The sequence below is a fragment of the Procambarus clarkii genome, chromosome 48 (genome assembly GCF_040958095.1).
Source record: "Procambarus clarkii isolate CNS0578487 chromosome 48, FALCON_Pclarkii_2.0, whole genome shotgun sequence".
In the NCBI taxonomy this organism is placed as follows: domain Eukaryota; kingdom Metazoa; phylum Arthropoda; class Malacostraca; order Decapoda; family Cambaridae; genus Procambarus; species Procambarus clarkii.
Window position 1 is genome coordinate 35194917 of NC_091197.1, and position 25934 is coordinate 35220850.

General features: G+C 45.3%; 1 protein-coding gene across 1 annotated transcript in view; it reads left to right on the plus strand.

The window, feature by feature from the left end:
• Positions 1-19625, plus strand: part of LOC138351204 (uncharacterized) — a 31495-nt gene extending 11870 nt beyond the window's left edge. The window contains exon 3 of the mRNA XM_069302847.1: positions 19508-19625. Coding sequence (XP_069158948.1) covers positions 19508-19625 — 118 coding nt within the window. The remainder of the gene's footprint in view (positions 1-19507) is intronic.
• Positions 19626-25934: the final 6309 nt, after the last annotated feature.

Here is a 25934-nt window from a genome sequence, read left to right on the forward strand (position 1 = left end):
CACCTTCTTCTACAGAGCCGTCGGTATAGCACTGATAAACATCGTTACCCATACTCTGAGTACTTTCAGTGATGCTTTTCAGTGTTAACTGTTTTAATAATGTAGAGTGCACACTAACTTTCTTGGGCGCATTTACAAAATCAACCGATAGATCCCAGTTATCCCATGGAGTAATTGGTTGATTAATCATTAATTGAGTTGGGTACATATTTAATATTTTGATGGAGTTGGCTACCTTGTAGAACCAAAATGCATAATCAGATTTCACTCTTCTTCTACAGACCTCAGGTGAGTGTAGCATATTAGAAAGTTTAGCTTGAAACTTTATGTGTTGCCGAGATCTACTCAATGCCTTCACGCTGAAAATTGTGCTAATAGACAAAATTCTCTCACTTATGGTATGTAATTTTAACTCTGCTCTCATATTAAGTATTCTCGTGGACTTTGGAGCCCCAAGGATGAGACGCATAGCTTCATTTTGCAAGGTTTCAAGAGATTTCAGCTCTTTGTCAGTATACAGTGTGAGATGTAGAGCATTGTAGTCAATCACAGAGCGTATAAATGATACATAAAACATTCTAGCAAGTCTCACGTTAATTCCATGATTGACACCAACAAGGACCCGCAAGGGCTTTAATCTCTCTCACAGTCTCCTCTTGAGAGAAGACAGGAACCTCGGGTGGTGGTAGTGGTAGTAGTGGTGGTGGTGGTGGTGGTGGTGGTTGTGGTGGTGGTGAGGTGGTGGTAGTGGTGGTGGTGGTGGTGGTGGTGGTAGTGGTGGTGGTGGTGGTAGGCGGCTACTCCCGGTAGCTCACCCACCCATGTAACTGCCTCACAGATGAATGATAAACATTAACCGTCTGACACCAAGACTAGTCAGGGCGCCGTGACCTTCCAGGCATCACGGGCACAAGAGCCGTGACCTTCCAGGCATCACGGGCACAAGAGCCGTGACCTTCCAGGCATCACGGGCACAAGAGCCGTGACCTTCCAGGCATCACGGGCACAAGAGCCGTGACCTTCCAGGCATCACGGGCACAAGAGCCGTGACCTTCCAGGCATCACGGGCACAAGAGCCGTGACCTTCCAGGCATCACGGGCACAAGAGCCGTGACCTTCCAGGCATCACGGGCACAAGAGCCGTGACCTTCCAGGCATCACGGGCACAAGATCCGTGACCTTCCAGGCATCACGGGCACAAGAGCCGTGACCTTCCAGGCATCACGGGCACAAGAGCCGTGACCGTGACGCTGGACATATCTCCCACCGACCATCAATATGACGTACAGAAATATATTGACCATTCCATCCGTCAGTTGGAAATGTAATGCTCAATAATAGTATATTTTGCCTCCCTCTCTCCCCCACCCACCCTCTTTCCTCGCCCACCACTCCCCTCTCCCCCACCCCCCTCACCCCGTACTCCCTCCCCTACCGCCCCCCCTTCCTCCTCTTACCGTTCTCTCAGAAAATATATTATTAGGAAATTGAGAGGCCAAGCTTCTCACTCTGTGAACATCTGGTAATCCATCTATGATTTACTCCTTGCCTTCTCCCCCTCTCACATCTCCCCCCCCTCCCTCACATCTCCCCCCCTCCCCCCCTCGCATCTCCCCCTCCCTCCCCCACCTCACATCTCCCCCTCCCTCCCCCACCTCGCATCTCCCCCTCCCTCCCCCACCTCGCATCTCCCGCCCCTTCCCCCCCTTCACCATCTCTCCTGGTAACGGAGTTCAGCTGACACTCCAGTCTCTATTTCTCCATCTCCCTTTTGTCAATTTTTACCCATTTCTCTGCCTTGTGGTTACCCATTTCTCCCTCTACCTACGTCTACCTCTCTACCCTTCCCCCCCCCCCCCCCAGAGGTCATGGGGTCGCCCCGTGTAGGTCACTTTCCACAAACACAGTTGTAAGATGCATATAAATTGGGCTGGTTTGGATGTGGGAAAGTCCTGGGTAAATACTGGTTCGGTACCCGGGGTTGTCGATCAAGTTACCGCATAACATAATAGACTCAGGATCTCTTGATTGTTTCAAGCGTAGGTTAGACATATAGGAATGAGTTAGGGGTGGATTTAACTAGGAGCTGCTTCGTATGGGCCAATAGACCTTCTGTAATTACCTTCATTCTTATGTGCTTATGATTAATTGTTATTTATCGCCCAGACTTTTTTCACTAGCATGTAAATATATTTTTTAGATATATACAAGAGTTGTTACATTCTTGTACAGCCACTAGTACACATAGCGTTTTGGGCAGGTCCCTGGAATACGATCCCCGCCATGAAGAATCGTGTTTACAACCAAGTACACATTTTACTCTTGAGTTAAACAGAGGCTACAGTTAAGGAATTGCGCCCAGTAAATCCTCCCCGGCCAGGATACGAACCCATGACAAAGCGCTCGCGGAACGCCAGGCGAGTGTCTTACCACAATATGACCTGGCGCTGCTCAGACTCGAGTGGGCACTAGCTACCAATGAGCCCGGTAGTAACAACTTACAATTGACCCTGAGTAATTATCAAAGAGTATCAAAGACTTAGGATAAGACGTATACTAACTTAGGATAAGATAGGATAGGTTATAAGTTCAGATATGTTAGGATAAGTTAAGATAGGTTAGGATATGCTTAGATAGGTTAGCATAAGTTAGGATAGGTTTTAAGTTCAGATATGTTAGGATAAGTAAGGATAGGTTTAGATAGATTAAGATAGGTTAAGATATGTCTAGATAAGTTAGGATAAGTTTGGATATGTTATGATAGGTTTTGGATAGGTTTGGAATGGGTCAGCATATGTTACGATAGGTTAGGATGAGCTGGATAGGTTGTATATATATATATATATATATATATATATATATATATATATATATATATATATATATATATATATATATATATATGTCGTACCTAGTAGCCAGAACTCACTTCTGAGCCTACTATGCAAGGCCCGATTTGCCTAATAAGCCAAGTTTTCATGAATTAATTGCTTTTCGACTACCTAACCTACCTAACCTAACCTAACCTAACTTTTTCGGCTACCTAACCGAACCTAACCTATAGAGATAGGTTAGGTTAGGTTAGGTAGGGTTGGTTAGGTTTGGTCATATTTCTACGTTAATTTTAACTCCAATTAAAAAAAATTGACCTCTTACATAATGAAATGGGTTGCTTTATCATTTCATAAGAAAAAAATTAGAGAAAATATATTAATTCATGAAAACTTGGCTTATTAGGCAAATCGGGCCTTGCATTGTAGGCTGAAAAGTGAGTTCTGGCTACTAGGTACGACATATATATATATATATATATATATATATATATATATATATATATATATATATATATATATATATATATATATATAATATATATATATATATATATATATATATATATATATATATATAATATATATATATATATATATATATATATATATATATATATATTATAATATATATATATATATATATATATATATATATATATATATATATATATATATATATATATATATATATATATATATGTCGTACCTAGTAGCCAGAACTCACTTTTTGGCCTACTATTCAAGGCCCGATTTGCCTAATAAGCCAAGTTTTCCTGAATTAATATATTTTTTCTATTTTTTTTCTTATGAAATGATAAAGCTACCCATTTCATTATGTATGAGGTCAATTTTTTTTTATTGTAGTTAAAATTAACGTAGATATATGACCGAACCTAACCAACCCTACCTAACCTAACCTAACCTATCTTCATAGGTTAGGTTGGGTTAGGTTGCCGAAAAAGGTAGGTTAGGTTAGGTTAGGTAGGTTAGGTAGTCGAAAAAACATTAATTCATGAAAACTTGGCTTATTAGGCAAATCGGGCCTTGCATAGTAGGCTGAGAAGTGCGTTCTGGCTATTAGGTACGACATATATATATATATATATATATATATATATATATATATATATATATATATATATATATATATATATATATATATATATGTCGAACCTAGTAGCCAGAACGTACTTCTCAGCCTACTATGCAAGGCCCAATTTGACTAATAAGCCAAGTTTTCATGAAATAATTGTTTTTCGACTACCTAACCTAACCTAACCTAACTTTTTCGGCTACCTAACCAAACCTAACCTATAAAGATAAGTTAGGTTAGGTTAGGTAGGGTTGGTTAGGTTTGGTCATATATCTACGTTAATTTTAATTCCAATAAAAAAAAAATTGCCTCATACATAATGAAATGGATAGCTTTATCATTTCATAAGAAAAAAGTTAGAGAAAATATAATAATTCTGTAAAACTTGGCTTATTAGGCAAATCGGGCTTTGCATAGTAGGCCGAGAAGTGCATTCTGGCTACTAGGTACGACATATATATATATATATATATATATATATATATATATGTCGTACCTAGTAGCCAGAACTCACTTCTGAGCCTACTATGCAAGGCCCGATTTGCCTAATAAGCTAAGTTTTCATGAATTAATTGCTTTTCGACTACCTAACCTACCTAACCTAACCTAACCTAACTTTTTCGGCTACCTAACCTAACCTAACCTATAAAGATAGGTTAGGTTAGGTTAGGTAGGGTTGGTTAGGTTCGGTCATATATCTACGTTAATTTTAACTCCAATAAAAAACAATTGACCTCTTACATAATGAAATGGGTTGCTTTATCATTTCATAAGAAAAAAATTAGAGAAAATATATTATTTCATGAAAACTTGGCTTATTAGGCAAATTGGGCCTTGCATTGTAGGCTGAAAAGTGAGTTCTGGCTACTAGGTACGACATATATATATATATATATATATATATATATATATATATATATATATATATATATATATATAATGAATGACAATGACAATGTATGAGTCAGTAGGCCTTATGCAGTTTCCTTAATTCTTATGTTCTATGGATGACAACATAAGGATCACTTAATTGTTTAAAACACAGGAAGGACATGTATAGATGAGTTTGGGCGGAAATAAACAGGCATTACAGTTTTTCCTTTATACTTATGCTCAATAAATAATATTTGACTATTCACAAAAAATATTTTGTAAATATAAAGAATCTTTGGCAAGACAGCAGAAGAATTTTTAGCAATCTTTGCAGGTGGACTGATGAATATTTGCCCACTACAACACGGAACTGTCAAGGGATTGAGCAATGTTTGTCGACTACGACTAAGACCGTGCATCGAGAAAACCAAAATGGACGGTCGTAGTCGACTATTACACTACTGACAACAGCACATCTGAGGTGTCAGCAAAACAGCTGAACACATTTAGTGACAGCCAAACAGTAGCACATCTTTGGTGTCTGCTGACAGCACTACATGTTTAGTGTCAGCGAGACGTCAGCACACCGTCAGTCGGCTTGTCACCCTCCATGGGGTAGTGGCCGCTTTAAAGCTTAACGTAGGTGGTATGGGACGGCGTGCCAGACCCTCCAAAACACCCCTCGTGCCGTGCTGGTGAAGACACGAGGTTATGCACTTAGCTCTTCCCCTTTCAGTCGCCCTTGCTAAGGTAATCCCTGTTGGTTTCTTTTCCTTCGCTAATTAATATGCTTAAATTTGGCGGGTAGGTCTCTCCTGAGCAGCTCAGAGAAGCTATTGTACCGCTGCTGACTCGAGCACAAACTGCTCGCTCATCCAACACATCTATTGAATGGGTCTTTATTCACTTGTATTCAAGCATACATTGTGGCCAGAACCGTTGTGGCCAGGAGGTGGGTCACTGTGGCCATGTTATGGCCAGGGCTGTTGTGGCCAGGACAGTGGTGGCCATGTTGTGGCCAGGGCCGTTGTGGTGAGGCCCGTGGTGGTCATGTTGTGGTGAGGCCCTGGTGGTCATGTTGTGGCCAGGACCGTGGTGGTCATGTTGTGGCCAGGACCGTGGTGGTCATGTTGTGGTGAGGCCCTGGTGGTCATGTTGTGGCCAGGACCGTGGTGGTCATGTTGTGGCCAGGGCCATAGTGGCTATGACCATGATGGCCATGTTGCAGTCAGGATCATGGTAGCCATGTTGTGGCCAGGACCATGGTGGCCATGTTGTAGCCAGAACCATTGTGGCCAGGGCCGTGGTGGCCATGTTGCGGCCAGGGCCGTGGTGGCCATGTTGAGGCCAAGACCGTGGTAGCCTTGTTGTAGCCAGGACCATGGTGGCCATGTTGTAGCCAGGACCATGGTGACCATGTGGCCAGGACCATGGTGGCCATGACCATAGTAGCCATGTTGTGGCCAGTACCGTGGTGGCCAGGACCATGGTGGCCATGTTGTAGCTAGGACCATGGTGGCCATGTTGTAGCCAGGACCATGGTGGCCATGTTGTGGCCAGGACCATGGTGGCCATGTTGTGGCCAGGACCGTGGTATCCATGTTGTGGCCAGGACCATGGTGGCCATGTTGTGGCCAGGACCATGGAAGCCATGTTATGGCCAGGGCCATAGTGGCCATGTTGTGGCTAGGACCATGGTGGCCATGTTGTGGCCAGGACCGTGATAACCATGTTGTGGCCAGGAAAATGATGGCCATGTTGTGGCCAGGACCGTGGTAGCCATGTTGTGGCCAGGACCGTGGTAGCCATGTTGTGGCCAGGACAGTGGTAGCCATGTTGTGGCCAGGACTATGGTGGCCAGAACCATAGTGGCCATGTTGTGGCCAGGACCGTGGTGGCCAGAACCGTGGTGGCCAGAACCATAGTGGCCATGTTGTGGCCAGGACCATGGTGGCCATGTTGTAGCCAGGACCGTGGTGGCCAGAACCATAGTGGCCATGTTGTGGCCAGGACCATGGTGGCCATGTTGTAGCCACAACCGTGGTGGCCATGTTGTAGCCAGGACCATGGTGGCCATGTGGCCAGGACCATGGTGGCCATGTGGCCAGGACCATGGTGGCCATGTGGCCAGGACCATGGTGGCCATGACCATAGTAGCCATGTTGTGGCCAGTACCGTGGTGGCCAGGAACATGGTGGCCATGTTGAAGCTAGGACCATGGTGGCCATGTTGTGGCCACGAACATGGTGGCCATGTTGTGGCCAGGACCGTGGCAGCCATGTTGTGGCCAGGACCATGGTGGCCATGTTGTGGCCAGGACCATGGAAGCCATGTTGTGGCCAGGGCCGTAGTGGCCATGTTGTGGCTAAGACCATGGTGGCCATGTTGTGGCCAGGACCGTGATGACCATGTTGTGGCCAGGAAAATGATGGCCATGTTGTGGCCAGGACCGTGGTAGCCATGTTGTGGCCAGGACCGTGGTAGCCATGTTGTGGCCAGGACTATCGTGGCCAGAACCATAGTGGCCATGTTGTGGCCAGGACTATGGTGGCCAGAACCATAGTGGCCATGTTGTGGCCAGGACCATGGTGGCCATGTTGTAGCCAGGACCATGGTGGCCATGTTGTAGCCAGGACCATGGTGGCCATGTTGCGGCCAGGGCCGTGGTGGCCATGTTGTGGCCAGGACCGTGGCAGCCATGGTGTGGCCAGGACCATGGTGGCCATGTTGTGGCCAGGACCATGGTAGCCATGTTATGGCCAGGACCATGGTGGCCATGTTGTGGCCAGGACCGTGGTAGCTATGTTGTGGCCAGGACCATGGTGGCCATGTTGTGGCCAGGACCATGGAAGCCATATTGTGGCCAGGGCCATTGTGGCCATGTTGTGGCTAGGACCATGTTGGCCATGTTGTGGCCAGGGCCATTGTGGCCATGTTGTGGCTAGGACCATGTTGGCCATGTTGTGGCCAGGACCATGGTAGCCATGTTGTGGCCAGGATCGTGGTGGCCATGTTGTAGCCAGGAAAATGATGGCCATGTTGTGGCCAAGACCGTGGTGGCCAGAACCATAGTGGCCATGTTGTGGCCAGGACCAAGGTGGCCATGTTGTAGCCAGGACCGTGGTGGCCATGTTGTAGCCAGGACCATGGTGGCCATGTGGCCAGAACCATGGTGGCCATGACCATAATAACCATGTTGTGGCCAGTACCGTGGTGGCCAGGACCATGGTGGCCATGTTGTAGCCAGGACCATGGTGGCCATGTTGTAGCCAGGACCATGGTGGCCATGTGGCCAGGATCATGGTGGCCATGACCATAGTAGCCATGTTGTGGCCAGTACCGTGGTGGCCATGTTGTAGCAAGAACCATGGTGGCCATGTGGCCAGGATCATGGTGGCCATGACCATAGTAGCGATGTTGTAGCCAGGACCGTGGTGGCCATGTTGTAGCCAAGACCATAGTGGCCATGGTGTAGCCAGGACCATGGTGGCCATGTTGTGGCCAGGACCATGATGGCCATGCTGTAGCCAGGACCATGGTGGCCATATTGTGGCCAGGACCATGGTGACCGGAACCGTGGTGGCCATGTTGTGGCCAGAACCGTAGTGGCCATGTTGTGGCCAGAACCGTGGTGGCCATGACCATGGTAGCCATGGTGTGGCCAGTACCGTGATGGCCAGGACCATGGTGGCCATGTTGTAGCCAGGACCGTGGTGGCCATGACCGTGGTAGCCATGTTGTGGCGAAGACCGTGATGGCCATGTTGTGGCCAGGACCGTGGTAACCATGTTGTGGTCAGGACTGTGGTGGCCAAGTTGTGGCCATGACCGTGGTAGCCATGTTGTGGCCAAGACCGTGATGGCCATGTTGTGGCCAGGACCAAGGTGGCCAGGACCATGGTAGCCAGGACCATGGTGGCCATGTTATGGCCAGGACCATGGTGGCCATGTTATGGCCAGGACCATGGTAGCCATGTTATGGCCAGGACCATGGTAGCCATGTTGTAGCCAGGACCATGATGTCCATGTTGTGGTCAGGAAAATGGCCATGACCATAGAAGCCATGTTGTGGCCAGTACCGGGGTGGCCATGACCATGGTGGCCAGGACCATGGTGGCCATGTTGTAGCCAGGACCGTGGTGGCCATGTTGTAGCCAGGACCATGGTGGCCATGTTGCAGCCAGGACCATGGTGGCCATGTTGTAGCCAGGACCGTGGTGGCCATGTTGTTGCCAGGACCATGGTGGCCATGTTGCAGCCAGGACCATGGTGGCCATGTTGTAACCAGGATCATGTTGGCCATGTTTTGGCCATTACCATGGTATATATCGGGAGTTCCATTCGGAACTTTAAGATTAGGATACTTGAGCACTGGGGAGTATCTTTTAGAACTGGATTAACATATTGTGAGAGAGAGAGAGAGAGAGAGAGAGAGAGAGAGAGAGAGAGAGAGAGAGAGAGAGAGAGAGAGAGAGAGAGAGAGAGAGAGAGAGAGAGAGAGAGAGAGAGAGAGAGAGATATGCAGATTGGAACGGGAACGTCGTTCCCTATATAGGCGAAGAAAACGAATCGCGGAACAACTTGAGAGTCACACCCTATCTCAAGAACGGCGAAGAAGGTTAGGTAGAGAAATAGAAACAATTGAACTCAAGCTACAAAATCATACAAAACCCAGGAGAGGCAAAGAGAGCAAAAGGCCAGCAGTGAAATAGAGAGAAATCCGAAATATTTTTTCTCCTATGCAAAATCAAGATCAAAAACCACATCTAGTATCGGGCCCCTGCGAAAGGGAGATGGAACTTTCACCGATGACAACAAAGAAATGAGCGAGTTACTGAGGAAGCAGTACGACTCTGTTTTCAGCGAGCCATTAAACGCACTAAAGATTGATAACCCAAATGAATTTTTCATGAATATGATACCAACATCAAATCATATATCAGACGTCGCCCTATCCCCACTAGATTTTGAAGAAGCCATAAACAGTATGCCTATGCACTCTGCACCAGGCCCAGATTCTTGGAACTCCATATTCATCAAGAACTGTAAAAAACCACTATCGCAGGCCCTCCACATTCTGTGGAGACAAAGCCTAGATACTGGCGTTATCCCTGACATACTAAAAACAGCAGAGATAGCACCACTCCATAAAGGAGGAAATATGGCAGAGGCAAAAAATTACAGACCGATAGCACTAACATCGCACATCATAAAATTTTTTGAGAGAGTGGTAAGAAGTAAGATCACAAAATACTTTGAATCACAGCATCTCCATAACCCCGGACAACATGGTTTCAGAACAGGGCGCTCTTGCCTGTCGCAGTTGCTGGACCACTATGATATGGCATTAGATGCTATGGAAGACAGACAAATCGCTGATGTAATTTACACAGATTTCGCAAAAGCTTTTGATAAATGTGACCATGGTGTTATTGCACATAAAATGCGTTCAAAAGGAATTACCGGGAAAATAGGCAGATGGATCTACAATTTCCTGACTAACAGAACCCAATGTGTAATAGTCAACAAAATAAAATCCAGCCCATCAACCGTGAAGAGCTCAGTCCCCCAGGGTACTGTGCTTGCTCCAGTACTTTTTCTCATCCACATATCGGACATAAACAAGAACGCCACCTATAGCACTGTATCATCCTTTGCAGATGACACTAGGATTTTCATGAGATTTGGCAACATAGAGGACACGGCAAACCTCCAATCAAAATGTTGATCAGGTCTTTCTATGGGCTACAGAAAATAATATGGTGTTTAACGAAGATAAGTTCCAGCTCATGCGCTACGGAAAAATTGAAAATATAAAAACGGAAACCACGTACAAAACTCAGGCAAATCATAACATAGAACGAAAAGGCAATGTAAAGGATCTGGGTGTACTCATGTCGGAAGACCTTACCTTTAAAGAACACAATAAAGTAGCCGTCACAACTGCAAGAAAAATGACAGGTTGGATAACAAGAACTTTTCACACTAGAGATGCTATACCGATGATGATACTTTTCAAAACGCTTGTGTTCTCTAGAGTGGAGTACTGCTGCACAATGACAGCCCCTTTCAAAGCTGGAGAAATTGCTGACCTGGAGAGCGTGCAGAGATCCTTTACTGCTAGAATCCACTCAATAAAACATCTAAATTACTGGGACCGACTAAAGAGCCTAAATCTGTACTCCCTTGAGCGGTGGCGGGAGAGATACATAGTAATTTAGACGTGGAAAATAATTGAGGGGCTGGTCCCAAACCTGCACACAGAAATAACATCACATGAGACCAGAAGACATGGCAGGATGTGCAGAATACCCCCGTTGAAAAGCAGAGGTGCAACAGGTACTCTGAGAGAGAACTCTATCAACATCAGAGGCCCGAGACTGTTCAACACGCTTCCACTACACATAAGGGGCATAACTGGCCGACCCCTCACAGTGTTCAAGAGAGAACTGGATAAGCACCTCCAAAGAATACCTGATCAACCAGGCTGTGACTCATACGTCAGGCTGCGAGCAGCCGCGTCTAACAGCCTGGTTGATCAATCCAGCAACCAGGAGGCCTGGTCGACGACCGGGCCGCGGGGACGCTAAGCCCCGGAAGCACCTCAAGGTAACCAAGGTAAGGTTGTCTAAACCAGCATTTTCGGAGATTAGAAACCATTGTTATGAGTTTAATCATTCTCTGCTGGAATCTGATTTTATAATTCTGGACACTTGTATGAATGGCCAGTCAGATTTGAGAATAATGGAATCCTTATATATAAAGGAGCTGCGGCCTCTGTTAAATAGCAACCTTTCAGCTGTTCAACTGTACACTGTATAGTGCACAGTAGGACCTGTAATTGTACACTGTATAGTGCACAGTAGGACCTGTAATTGTACACTGTATAGTGCACAGTAGGACCTGTAATTTTATTTATAGTTCATATTGGCATTTTTATTTTATTATAATTTTGTTTAGTTTACCATGTCTTTACCTTATTTTACTTATTTCAAGTTTTGATATTGTACATTATTATAATATATTTATTTAGGATATATAATACATTTTTGGGTATTTAGTTTTGTTTGATATTTGAGTTTTTATGATATTGTGGTTAGTATTTTATATTTGCCGCCCATTTTGCTTGCATTTTATATACATTTTTTTTAGATGTTCAGTCATTATATTAATAGTTGTAATAGCATTTAGCATCCGTTTGTTAACTATCAAGTTTCACTCCAGTTGATCACTTCGAGTAAGTTTAATAGTGTGGTTTGTTTAAGTAAGCTATAAAATTATTTTTGTAATTTTATTAATTTTTGGTTTGGCTTTTAACTATGTGATAGTTGATAAGTTTTACTTGTATTGGTCACTTTAAGTAAGCTTAAGTGTTTTGTTTTTTAATATTTTTCTTTTCTTCTCTTTTGATAGGCAATTGTGTTCAGTTTGAGTTCTTTGTTTACCAGTTATTTGATTGTGATTTCGGTTTTTTCTTTTAGATCTAATGATGAATACGAGAAGTATTCGAAACGTTATGCATTTTAAAGTAAAGAATCTGAAACAAGATGTTCAGTATATCTATGGTTTTCCTATTCATCTTATATATATATATATATATATATATATATATATATATATATATATATATATATATATATATATATGTCGTACCTAGTAGCCAGAACGCAATTTTCAGCCTACTATGCAAGGCCCGATTTGCCTAATAAGCCAAGTTTTCCTGAATTAATATATTTTCTCAATTTTTTTTCTTATAAAATGATAAAGCTACCCATTTCATTATGTATGAGGTCAATTTTTTTTTATTGGAGGTAAAATTAACGTAGATATATGACAGAACCTAACCAACCCTACCTAACCTAACCTAACCTAGGTTAGGTAGCCGAAAAAGTTAGGTTAGGTTAGGTAGTCGAAAAAACATTAATTCATGAAAACTTGGCTTATTAGGCAAATCGGGCCTTGCATAGTGGGCTGAGAAGTGCATTCTGGCTACTAGGTACGACATACATTATATATATATATATATATATATATAACTGAAAACTCACACCCCAGAAGTGACTCGAACCCATACTCCCAGAAGCAACGCAACTGGTATGTACAAGACGCCTTAATCCACTTGACCATCACGACCGGACAAAATGAGGTGATAGCCGAGGCTATTTGAACCACCCCACCGCCGGCACTCGGATAGTAATCTGTATGGGTTCGAGTCACTTCTGGGGTGTGAGTTTTCAGTTGCATATTGTCCAGGGGACCATTCTGGCTTGTTCGCATTTGTGTTCCTCACGTGTGCCCCTAAGAATGAGGTGATTTGGTAAAATGCTATGCCCAAGATTACTATCCGAGTGCCGGCGGTGGGGTGGTTCAAATAGCCTCGGCTATCACCTCATTTTGTCCGGTCGTGACGGTCAAGTGGATTAAGGCGTCTTGTACATACCAGTTGCGTTGCTTCTGGGAGTATGGGTTCGAGTCACTTCTGGGGTGTGAGTTTTCAGTTGCATATTGTCCAGGGGACCATTCTGGCTTGTTCGCATTTGTGTTCCTCACGTGTGCCCCTAAGAATGAGGTGATTTGGTAAAATGCTATGCCCAAGATTACTATCCGAGTGCCGGCGGTGGGGTGGTTCAAATAGCCTCGGCTATCACCTCATTTTGTCCGGTCGTGATGGTCAAGTGGATTAAGGCGTCTTGTACATACCAGTTGCGTTGCTTCTGGGAGTATGGGTTCGAGTCACTTCTGGGGTGTGAGTTTTCAGTTGCATATTGTCCAGGGGACCATTCTGGCTTGTTCGCATATATATATATAATATATATATATATATATATATATATATATATATATATATATATATATATATATATATATATATATATATATATATATATATATATATATTGCAGGAGATGAAGTATAGCTCTCTTCGTTTATCATGACAAAATTGTGTCCTGTTGTTGCCCGAAAAAAACTCAGGTATAACTTTTCATGTTACAAATGAAAAAGGATTTTACCGTGTCAGGGGTTCAATAAAATATATTTTTCAGGCAGATTTTCGGGTAAAAAGTCGATGATTTGTTTGACCAAAAGTTGGCTGGCAGACAGTGGAACTGGTGATGGAGGCCCCCTACACTGTCTCACCCTACACTGTCTCACCCTACACTGTCTCACCCTACACTGTCTCACCCTACACTGTCTCACCCTACACTGTCTCACCCTACACTGTCTCACCCTACACTGCCTCACCCTACACTGTCTCACCCTACACTGCCTCACCCTACACTGTCTCACCCTACACTGCCTCACCCTACACTGTCTCACCCTACACTGTCTCACCCTACACTGCCTCACCCTACACTGTCTCACCCTATACTGTCTCACCCAACACTGTCTCACCCTACACTGTCTCACCCTACACTGTCTCACCCTACACTGTCTCACCCTGCACTGTCTCACCCTACACTGTCTCACCCTACACTGTCTCACCCTACACTGTCTCACCCTACACTGTCTCACCCTACACTGTCTCACCCTACACTGTCTCACCCTACACTGTCTCACCCTACACTGCCTCACCCTACACTGTCTCACCCTACACTGCCTCACCCTACACTGTCTCACCCTACACTGCCTCACCCTACACTGTCTCACCCTACACTGTCTCACCCTACACTGCCTCACCCTACACTGTCTCACCCTACACTGTCTCACCCAACACTGTCTCACCCTACACTGTCTCACCCTACACTGTCTCACCCTGCACTGTCTCACCCTACACTCTCTCACCCTACACTGTCTCACCCTACACTGTCTCACCCTGCACTGTCTCACCCTACACTGTCTCACCCTACACTCTCTCACCCTACACTGTCTCACCCTACACTGTCTCACCCTACACTGTCTCACCCTACACTGTCTCACCCTACACTGCCTCACCCTACACTGTCTCACCCTATACTGTCTCACCCTACACTGTCTCACCCTACACTGTCTCACCCTACACTCTCACCCTACACTGTCTCACCCTACACTGTCTCACCCTACACTGTCTCACCCTACACTGCCTCACCCTACACTGTCTCACCCTATACTGTCTCACCCTACACTGTCTCACCCTACACTGTCTCACCCTACACTGTCTCACCCTACACTGTCTCACCCTGCACTGTCTCACCCTACACTGTTTCACCCTACACTGTCTCACCCTACACTGTCTCACCCTACACTGCCTCACCCTACACTGCCTCACCCTACACTGTCTCACCCTACACTGTCTCACCCTACACTGTCTCACCCTACACTGTCTCACCCTGCACTGTCTCACCCTACACTGTCTCACCCTACACTGTCTCACCCTGCACTGTCTCACCCTGCACTGTCTCACCCTACACTGTCTCACCCTACACTGTCTCACCCTGCACTGTCTCACCCTACACTGCCTCACCCTACACTGTCTCACCCTATACTGTCTCACCCTACACTGTCTCACCCTACACTGTCTCACCCTACACTGTCTCACCCTACACTGTCTCACCCTACACTGTCTCACCCTACACTGTCTCACCATACACTGTCTCACCCTACACTGTCTCACCCTGCACTGTCTCACCCTACACTGTCTCACCCTACACTGTCTCACCCTACACTGTCTCACCCTACACTGCCTCACCCTATACTGTCTCACCCTATACTGTCTCACCCTACACTGTCTCACCCTACACTGTCTCACCCTACACTGTCTCACCCTACACTCTCACCCTACACTGTCTCACCCTACACTGTCTCACCCTGCACTGTCTCACCCTACACTGTCTCACCCTACACTGTCTCACCCTACACTGTCTCACCCTACACTGCCTCACCCTACACTGTCTCCCTACACCCTTGCTCACTCTACACTGTCTCACCCTACACTGTCTCACCCTGCACTGCCTCACGCTACACTGCCTCACCCTACACTGTCTCCCTACACCCTTGCTCACCCTACACTGTCTAACACTACACTTCCTCACCCTTCACTTTTGCTCACCCTACACCTTTGCTCACCGTACACTCTCACCCTACATCCTTGCTCACCCTACACAGTCTTATCCTACACTTCCTCACCCTTCACTTTTGCTCACCCTACACCTTTGCTCACAGTACAGTGTCTCACCCTACACTGTGTCACCCCACACTGTCTCACCCTACACTCTTGCTGACCCTACAATGTCGCATCCTACACTATCTCACCCTACACTGTTTCACCCTTGCTGACCCTGCACTGTCCCACCCTTGCTCACCCTACACTGTCTCCCTTACACCCTAGCTCACCCTACACCCCTGCTCACCCTATACCCTCACTCACCCTACACTGTCTCACCCTACACCCTTACCTTGAGGTGTTTCCGGGGCTTAGCGTCCCCGCGGGTTGGTCGTCGACCAGGCGTCCTGGTTGCTGGACTGATCAACCAGGCTGTTGGACGCGGCTGCTCGCAGCCTGACGTATGAGTCACAGCCTGGTTGATCAGGTATCCTTTGGAGGTGCTTATCCAGTTCTCTCTTGAACACTGTGAGGGGTCGGCCAGTTATGCCCCTTATGTGTAGTGGAAGCGTATTGAACAGTCTCGGACCTCTGATGTTGATAGAGTTCTCTCTCAGAGTACCTGTTGCACCTCCGCTTTTCAACGGGGGTATTCTGCACATCCTGCCATGTCTTCTGGTCTCATGTGATGTTATTTCTGTGTGCAGGTTTGGGACCAGCCCCTCTAATATTTTCCACGTGTAAATTATTATGTACCTCTCCCGCCTGCGCTCAAGGGAGTACAGTTTTAGGTTCTTTAGTCGGTCCCAATAGTTTCGATGTTTTACTGAGTGGATTTTAGCAGTAAAGGATCTCTGCACACTCTCCAGGTCAGCAATTTCTCCAGCTTTGAAAGGGGCTGTATTTGTGCAGCAGTACTCCACTCTAGAGAGCACAAGCGTCTTGAAAAGTATCATCATCGGTATAGCATCTCTAGTGTGAAAAGTTCTTGTTATCCAACCTATCATTTTTCTTGCAGTTGTGACGGCTACTTTATTGTGTTCTTTAAAGGTAAGGTCTCCCGACATGAGTACACCCAGATCCTTTACATTGCCTTTTCCTTCTATGTTATGATTTGCCTGAGTTTTGTACGTGGTTTCCGTTTTTATATTTTCATTTTTTCCATAGCGCATGAGCTGGAACTTATCTTCGTTAAACACCATATTATTTTCTGTAGCCCATAGAAAGACCTGATCTACATCTGACTGGAGGTTCGCCGTGTCCTCTATGTTGCCTACTCTCATGAAGATCCTAGTGTCATCTGCAAAGGACGATACAGTGCTATAGGTTGTGTCCTTGTCTATGTCCGATATGAGGACAAAAGGTATACACCCTACACTGTTTCACCCTACACCCTGACTCATCCTATAATCTACAACTGATGTTTCTTATGTACAATGGGTACCCAAGAGGCCCCTGCGGCCCAATTATCTTCCCCTGGGGCCCAATTATCCTCCCCTGGGGCCCAATTATCCTCCCCAGAGACCCAATTATCCTCCCCTGGGGTCCATTTATCCCCCCTACGGCTCAATTATCCTCCCCTGGGGCCCAATTATCCTCCCCTGGGGCCCAATTATCCTCCCCTGGGGCCCAATTATCCTCCCCTGGGGCCCAATTATCCTCCCCTGGGGCCCAATTATCCTCCCCTGGGGCCCAATTATTTTCCCCTGGGGGCCCAATTATCCTCCCCTGTGGCCCAATTATCCTCCCCTGGGGTCCAATTATCCTCCCCAGGGGCCCAATTATCCTCCCCTGGGGCCCAATTATCCTCCCCTGGGGCCCAATTATCTTCCCGTGGCCCAATTATCCTCCCTTGGGGCCCAATTATCTTCCCCTGTGGTCCAATTATCCTCCCCTGGGGCCCCAATTATCTTCCCCTGGGCTTAGTTATCCTCCCCTGGGGCCCAATTATCCTCCCCTGGGGCCCAATTATCCTCCCCTGGGGCTCAATTATCCTCCCTGGGGCTCAGTTATCCTCCCCCTGGGGCTCAATTATCCTCCCCAGGGGCCCAATTATCCTCCCCTGGGGCCCAATTATCTTCCCCTGTGGCCCAATTTTCCTCCCCTTTGGCCCAATTATCCTCCCCTGCGGTCCAATTATCTTCCCCTGGGGCCCAATTATCTTCCCCTGGGGCCAAATTATCCTCACCCTGGGGCCAAATTATCTTCCCCTGGGCTTAGTTATCCTCCCCTGGGGCCCAATTATCTTCCCCTGTGGCCCAATTATCCTCCCCTGGTGCCCAATTATCCTCCCCTGGGGCCCAATTATCTTCCTCTGGGCTCAGTTATCCTCCCCTGGGGCTCAGTTATCCTCCCCTGGGGCCCAATTATCCTCCCCTGGGCACAATTATCCTTTCCTGGGACCCAATTATCCTCCCCTGGGGCCCAATTATCCTCCCCTGGAGCCCAATTATCCTCCCCTGGGGCCCAATTATCCTCCCTGGGGCCCAATTATCCTCCCTGGGGCTCACTTATCCTCCCCTGGGGCCCAATTATCCTCTCCTAGGGCTAAATTATCCTCCCCTGGGGCCCAATTATCCTCCCCTGGGGCCCAATTATCCTCCCCTAGGGCCCAATTATCCTCCCCTGGGGCTCAATAATATTCCCCTTGGGCTCAATTTTCCTCTTTTTGGGGCCCAAATTATCCTCCCCTGGGGCTCAATTATCCTCCCCTCGGGCCCAATTATCCTCCCTGAGGCCCATTTATCCTCCCCTGGTGTTGGAAATTTCCGACACTAATTCACTACCATTGTATTATAATACATCATTATTATATACTAATTACAATAGTTATTAATTTCACTAACGGGAGTGTTAATATAAATTAATATTTCTTTATCTGAGCTTATTGCTAATATTCTCACGACATCGAGAGGCAGGATTGTGTCAGATAATGTACATTTAAACCTATTTATTACCAATATGTTTGAGAATTGAATGTGGTTCTCTAAAATTATCAGTATTCCGTACAGTAATTAACTACGGATAATATAGCTCCCAATAATCCAAAACCGAGAGTTATTAACTGAAATTATTATCAAGTAGCAGTTTTATCTGTTAAGTACGAATGCTATGGAGGAGATAAATTTTCTCTCCATTTCTCGATTAACACCGTTTAACGAGAATATGATATTATTTAATTCCCTATAATTGCAACCCAGTTCTCATTAACGCATTACATCAGTAATTACACGGAAAAGAATTATCCGTGATTAGTAATTTCTGTTGTGAATGCGTGAGACGAGTTGAGGGGAGGGCGGAGAGACGCCGCCATACTTCTCCAGCAGCTACCACGCTGTGAGGACGCCAACAATTACACCGTGTGTCCCGGAAGTGTCGAGTGCCATCAATACTACGTTAGGCCCTTGCATTTAATCGGCCTAGGAGCATGCCATTGCTCCAGTAGCAATTTGGAATTTCTTCGGTGTACAACCAGCAGGTTAAGTGTTTAGTGTTGGTTATATTGAGTACGCTTTATATCATTTACTGTGCACTGTCCATCGTTATGCTACGCGACCTCCCCAAACAATAAGTACGTCCATAAGGAATTAAATTCATTCCTTTTATGGCATAGTGAGGATAGTTTGGATGGCATAGTTTATGGCATATAGTTGGTGTAACCAATTAGTATATTTAGTTGAAATTTCAGCTTGTGTTGTAAGCGGTCGTGGTCCTCAAGTTCCCAGGCCATGCTCGAGCTCACGTGTTGCAGCAAGCAGCAGACGACGCCCCCGCACCTCTACCTCTCCCTTCACTATTACACCTAAGCTGCTGAAAATCCTTTCTATTGTTTATTTAATTGAGCAAATTCTAGATCAGTCAAAGAGATTTAGTTTGTTTGATTTGCGATACTTAACGTAATATGTTAGCCTCATAAAAGTCAAATGAGAATAATTGCTCAGTTTATCAACATATAATCTTTTTACCATTAATCAATTTATCCAATGTTTCTTAATGGTATTTAGTAGAATTACTAAATTTTATTCGAGGAAGAACCAGCCTCGATGAAGCGTACTGGGAGTAGATGACTTCTGGTATTAACCCCCAATATTGTGAAGGACGGAAAGTTTATTCTCGAACATTAATATTATACAGCCCATTAACGTTTAAAGAATAATCTTTAATAGTTTCTTATCCATAGGCACTGGTAATTCAGTCCTTATAATTTAACTATATCTGTTTCCCTTTTCAGTCAAAATAGGGTGGTCCTTCGATTAATTTAAATTAATCTATTAATTAAATATCAATCAATTAATAGAGAGTAAGCTTTCTTCCCAACACCTGGGGCCCAATTATCCTCCCCTGGGGCCCAATTATCCTCTCCTGGGGCCCAATTATCCTCCCCTGGGGCCCAATTATCCATCCCTGGGGCCCAATTATCCTCCTCTGGGGCCCAATTATCCTCCCCCTGGGGCTCAATTACCCTTCCTTGGGGCCCAATTATCCTCCCCTGGGGCTCAATTACCCTTCCTTGGGGGACAATTATCCTCCCCTGGGGCCCATTTATCCTCCCCTGGGGCCCATTTATCCTCCCCTGGGGCCCATTTATCCTCCCATGGGGCCCAATTATCCTCCCCTGGGGCCCAATTACCCTCCCCTGGGGCCCATTTATCCTCCCATGGGGCCCAATTATCATCCCCTGGGGCTCAATTATCCTTCCTTGGGGGCCAATTATCCTCCCCTGGGGCCCAATTATCCTCCCCTGAGGCCCAATTATCTATCCCTGGGGACCAATTATCCTCCCCTGGGGCCCAATTATCCTCCCCCTGGGGCCCAATTATCCATCCCTGGGGCCCAATTATCCTCCTCTGGGGCCCAATTATCCTCCTCTGGGGCAGAATTATTCTCCCATGGGACCCAATTATCCTCCCCTGGGGCCCAATTATCCTCCCCTGGGGCCCAATTATCCATCCCTGGGGCCCAATTATCCTTCCCTGGGGGCCCAATTATCCTCTGGGGCCCAATTATCCTCCTCTGGGGCCCAATTATTCTCCCATGGGACCCAATTATCCTCCGCTGGGGCCCAATTATCGTCCCCTGTGGCTCAATTACTCTCCCCTGGGGCCCAATTATCCTCCCCTGGGGCCCAATTATTCTCCCCTAGGCCCAATTATCCTCCCCTTGGGGCCAGTTATCCTCCCCTGTGGCCCAACTATCTTCCCTTGGGTCCATATATAGTCCCCTGGGGCGCAATTAACCTTTCTTGGACCCAATTATCCTCCCCTGGGCCCAATTATCCTCCCTTGGGGCTAATTACTCTCGCCTGGGCCCAATTATCCTCCCCTGGGGATAATAATCAGCCCCCATGGAAAGTGTATTGCATTATATAAGTACATTTACTCAGTCCAATAAGAAAGGGGAACATATGATATAGGATATATATAAACACTTCTACTCCCCAACGTGGGTTGGGGAGTAGAAGAACTCCCAGAACCCCATCAACCAGGTATCAACCAGGTATCAACAGAAATAGAAAATGCAATGATTCGTCCAATCACCATTAATTATAGGATAAACTCTCTTTTTCTCAAATATATATATATATATATATATATATATATATATATATATATATATATATATATATATATATATATATATATATATATATAATGGGTATAATATTTTGTAAGTTAAAGGGAAGAATGGAAGTAACTGCAAAGGGCCTATTGGCCCATATTTCTTGATGCTTCTATATTGGTGTGGGGTCTTGAAGTAGGTAGAATATAGTTGTGCATTAATTGGCTGTTGATTGCTGGTGTCGACTTCTTAATGTGTAGTGCCTCGCAGATGTCAAGCCGCCTGCTATCGCTGTATCTATCGATGATTTCTGTGTTGTTTGTTAAGATTTCTCTGGTGATGGTCTAGTTATGGGATGAGATTATATGTTCCTTAATGGAACCCTGTTGCTTACGCATCGTTAATCGCCTGGAAAGAGATGTTGTTGTCTTGCCTATATACTGAGTTCTTTGAGGCTTACAGTCCCCAAGTGGACATTTGAAGGCATGGACGACGTTGGTCTCTTTTAAAGCGTTCTTCTTTGTGTCTGGAGAGTTTCTCATGAGTAGGTTGGCCGTTTTTTGGTTTTATAGTAAATCGTCAATTGTATCTTCTTATTTTTTGTCTGTAGGGATAACGTTCCTATCAACAATATCTTTCAGGACCCTTTCCTCCGTTTTATGAGCTGTGGAAAAGAAGTTCCTGTAAAATAGTCTAATAGGGGGTATAGGTGTTGTGTTGGTTGTCTCTTCAGAGGTTGCATTGCGTTTCACTTTCCTTCTTATGATGTCTTCAACGAAACCATTGGAGAAGCCGCTGTTGAGTAGGACCTGCCTTACCCTACAGAGTTCTTCATCGACTTCCTTCCATCCTGAGCTGTGGCTGAGAGCACGGTCGACATAAACGTTAACAACACTCCTCTTGTACCTGTCTGGGCAGTCACTGTTGGCATTGAGGCACATTCCTATGTTTGTTTCCTTAGTGTAGACTGCAGTGTGGAAACCTCCGCTCCTTTCCATGACTGTTACATCTAGAAAGGGTAGCTTCCCATCCTTCTCCATCTCGTAAGTGAAACGCAACACAGAATTCCGCTCAAATGCCTCCTTCAGCTCCTGCAGATGTCTGGCATCAGGTACCAGTGCAAAAATGTCAACATACTTGCAGTATATGGCCGGTTTCAAGTTCATGTCGACTAAGACCTTCTGTTCGATGGTACCCATGTAGAAGTTCACAAACAGGACACCTAGGGGAGAACCCATGGCGACCCCATCTACTTGCTTATACATGTGCCCATCCGGGCTCAAGAAGGGTGCCTCTTTAGTACAAGCTTGGAGTACTTTCCTTAGAATGTTTTCTGGTATGTCAAGAGGAGTACAGGCCGGATCACGATACACTCTGTCCGCTATCATCCCGATTGTTTCATCCACAGGTACGTTGATAAACAGTGATTCTACGTCCAACGAGGCTCTTATCCCTGTGGCCCGTGTTCCTCGCAGTAAGTCAACAAATTCCTTTGGAGACTTCAGGCTGAAGGCGCAAGGGACATAAGGAGTCAGCAAGCCGTTGAGTCGTTTCGCCAGTCTGTACGTGGGTGTGCGTATCGGGCTGATGATTGGCCGAAGTGGGTTTCCATATGTGGGTTGCGTATGAAAATGTCAAGACACACAAGCCTTGAAACCCACTTCGGCCAATCATCAGCCAGATACCCACACCCACGTACAGACTGGCGAAACGACTCAACGGCTTGCTGACTCCTTATGTCCCTTGCGCCTTCAGCCTGAAGTCTCCAAAGGAATTTGTTGACTTACTGCGGGGAACACGGGCCACAGGGATAGGAGCCTCGTTGGACGTAGAATCACTGTTTATGAACGTACCTGTGGATGAAACAATCGGGATGATAGCCGACAGAGTGTATCGTGATCCGGCTTGTACTCCTCTTGACATACCAGAAAATATTCTAAGGAAACTACTCCAAGCTTGTACTAAAGAGGCACCCTTCTTGAGCCCGGATGGACACATGTATAAGCAAGTAGATGGGGTCGCCATGGGTTCTCCCCTAGGTGTCCTGTTTGCAAACTTCCACATGGGTACCATCGAGCACAAAGTCTTAGTCGACATGAACTTGAAACTGGCCATATACTGCTGGTATGTTGACGACATTTTTACACAGGTACCTGATGTCAGATATCTGCAGGAGCTGAAGGAGGCATTTGAGCAGAATTCTGTGTTGCGTTTCACTTACGAGATGGAGAAGGATGGGAAGCTGCCCTTTCTAGATGTAACAGTCATGGAAAGGAGCCGAGTTTTCCACACTGCAGTCTACACTAAGGAAACAAACATAGGAATGTACCTGAATGCCAACAGTGACTGCCCAGACAGGTACAAGAGGAGTGTTGTTAACGCTTATGTCGACCGTGCTCTCAGCCACAGCTCAGAATGGAAGCAAGTAGACGAAGAACTCTGTAGGGTAAGGCAGGTCCTAGTCAACAACGGCTTCTCCAATGGTTTCGTGGATGACATCATAAGAAGGAAAGTGAAACGCCATGCAACCTCTGAAGAGACAACCAACACAACACCTATACCCCCTATTAGACTATTTTACAGGAACTTCTTTTCCACAGCTCATAAAACGGAGGAAAGGGTCCTGAAAGACACTGTTAGTAGAAACGTTATCCCTACAGACAAAAATCAGAAGATACAACTGACAATTTACTATAAAACCAAAAAAACGGCCAGCCTACTCATGAGAAACTCTCCAGACACAAAGAAGAACGCTTTAAAAGAGACCAACGTCGTCTATGCCTTCAAATGCCCTCTTGGGGACTGTAAGCCTCAAAAAACTCAGTATAGGCAAGACAACAACATCTCTTTCCAGGCGTTTAACGATGCATAAGCAACAGGGCTCCATTAAGGAACATATAGTCTCTTCCCACAACCAAACCATCACCAGAGAAATCTTAGTAAACAACACAGAAATCATCGATAGATACAGCGATAGCAGGCGGCTTGACGTCTGCGAGGCACTACACATCAAGAAGTCAACACCAGCAATCAACAGCCAATTAATGCACAACTATATTCTACCCACTTCAAGACTCCGCTCCAATATAGAAGCATCAAGAAATATGGACCAATAGGCTTTCTACAATCACTTCTAGATGGTCTATCATGACCGAACCTAACCAACCCTACCTAACCTAACCTAACCTATCTTTATAGGTTAGGTTAGGTTAGGTAGCCGAAAAAGTTAGGTTAGGTTAGGTTAGGTAGCCGAAAAAGTTAGGTTAGGTTAGGTAGTCGAAAAACAATTAATTCATGAAAACTTGGCTTATTAGGCAAATCGGGCCTTGCATAGCAGGCCGAGTACGACGTTCTGGCTACTAGGTACAACATATATATATATATATATATATATATATATATATATATATATATATATATATATATATATATATATATATATATATATATATATATATATATATGTATGTCTCATTGAATATGACCGCATATTCTGTATTTACTATCTTCAGATTTAGGGCTTCTATCCCTCTAACTATTTTCTTAGCATCAGGGCTTAGCTGAAATAGGAGTTCTCCAAAACTCATTTTCGTAATTTCAAGGTGAAGAAAAGAAGTGAATTACTATAGAATGTATTACACTTATTTATTCAATTTGCACAACGTTTCGAACCTCCATGGTTCAATCTCAAGTGAAAAGAATTTTCAGGACTGGTTGATTTTATACCCGCACTGGGTCAGGTGATAAGACAAAAAAGGTGAAAACATGGGAGGATACATAAGGGATAAATGGGGGTGAAACATAAGAACATAAGAATAGAGGTAACTGCGGAAGACCTATTGGCCCATACGAGGCAGCTCCTATCTACATACAAAGAATAATCAGGTGTAATTGGCCTGTTATGTTGAACATTGTCTTCTGTGTTGGCATCGTTATGTTCTGGTCTTGTCCTTACTCTCATGGTGGGTTGAGTAAATAGTTCCGTGATTTGGGTGTTCATGGTAGGTTGTTCTAATCATATGTGAATTGCTTCAAGAATTTGTAATCTTCTTGCATCTTTTATTTTGTCTATTATACAGGTATTTTTGTTCAACATTTCACTTGTTAGGGTGATGTCATGGGCTTGTCTCATGTGATTCCTGGGGGCACCGGATTGAAGATGGCATGTCAAACGCCTCGTCAGCTTGGTCGACGTCATACCTATGTACTTAGATTGAAGGTTACATCCTTCGTGGGGGCAAGTGTACATGTATACAACGCTTGATTGCTGTAGAGGGTTCTCCGTCGGCTTCAGGCTGTTTTTGATAAGGAGTTCGGAAGTCTTCTTGGTTTTGTAAAATATTATCAGGTTTATGTTTTGGTTAGGAGAAATGCTTTTTACTCCTTTACGGATTATTTCTTTCATTATTCTTTCCTCTTTTATATGTTCACTGTGCATGGTTGATTTGTAATATAATTTTATTGGATGTATTGTGGTTTCTGTTCTGGGTTCAGGATTATACCAACGGTCCAAGTGTCTTCTTATAGCAGCGTTTATTTCCGCGTTGCTATATCCG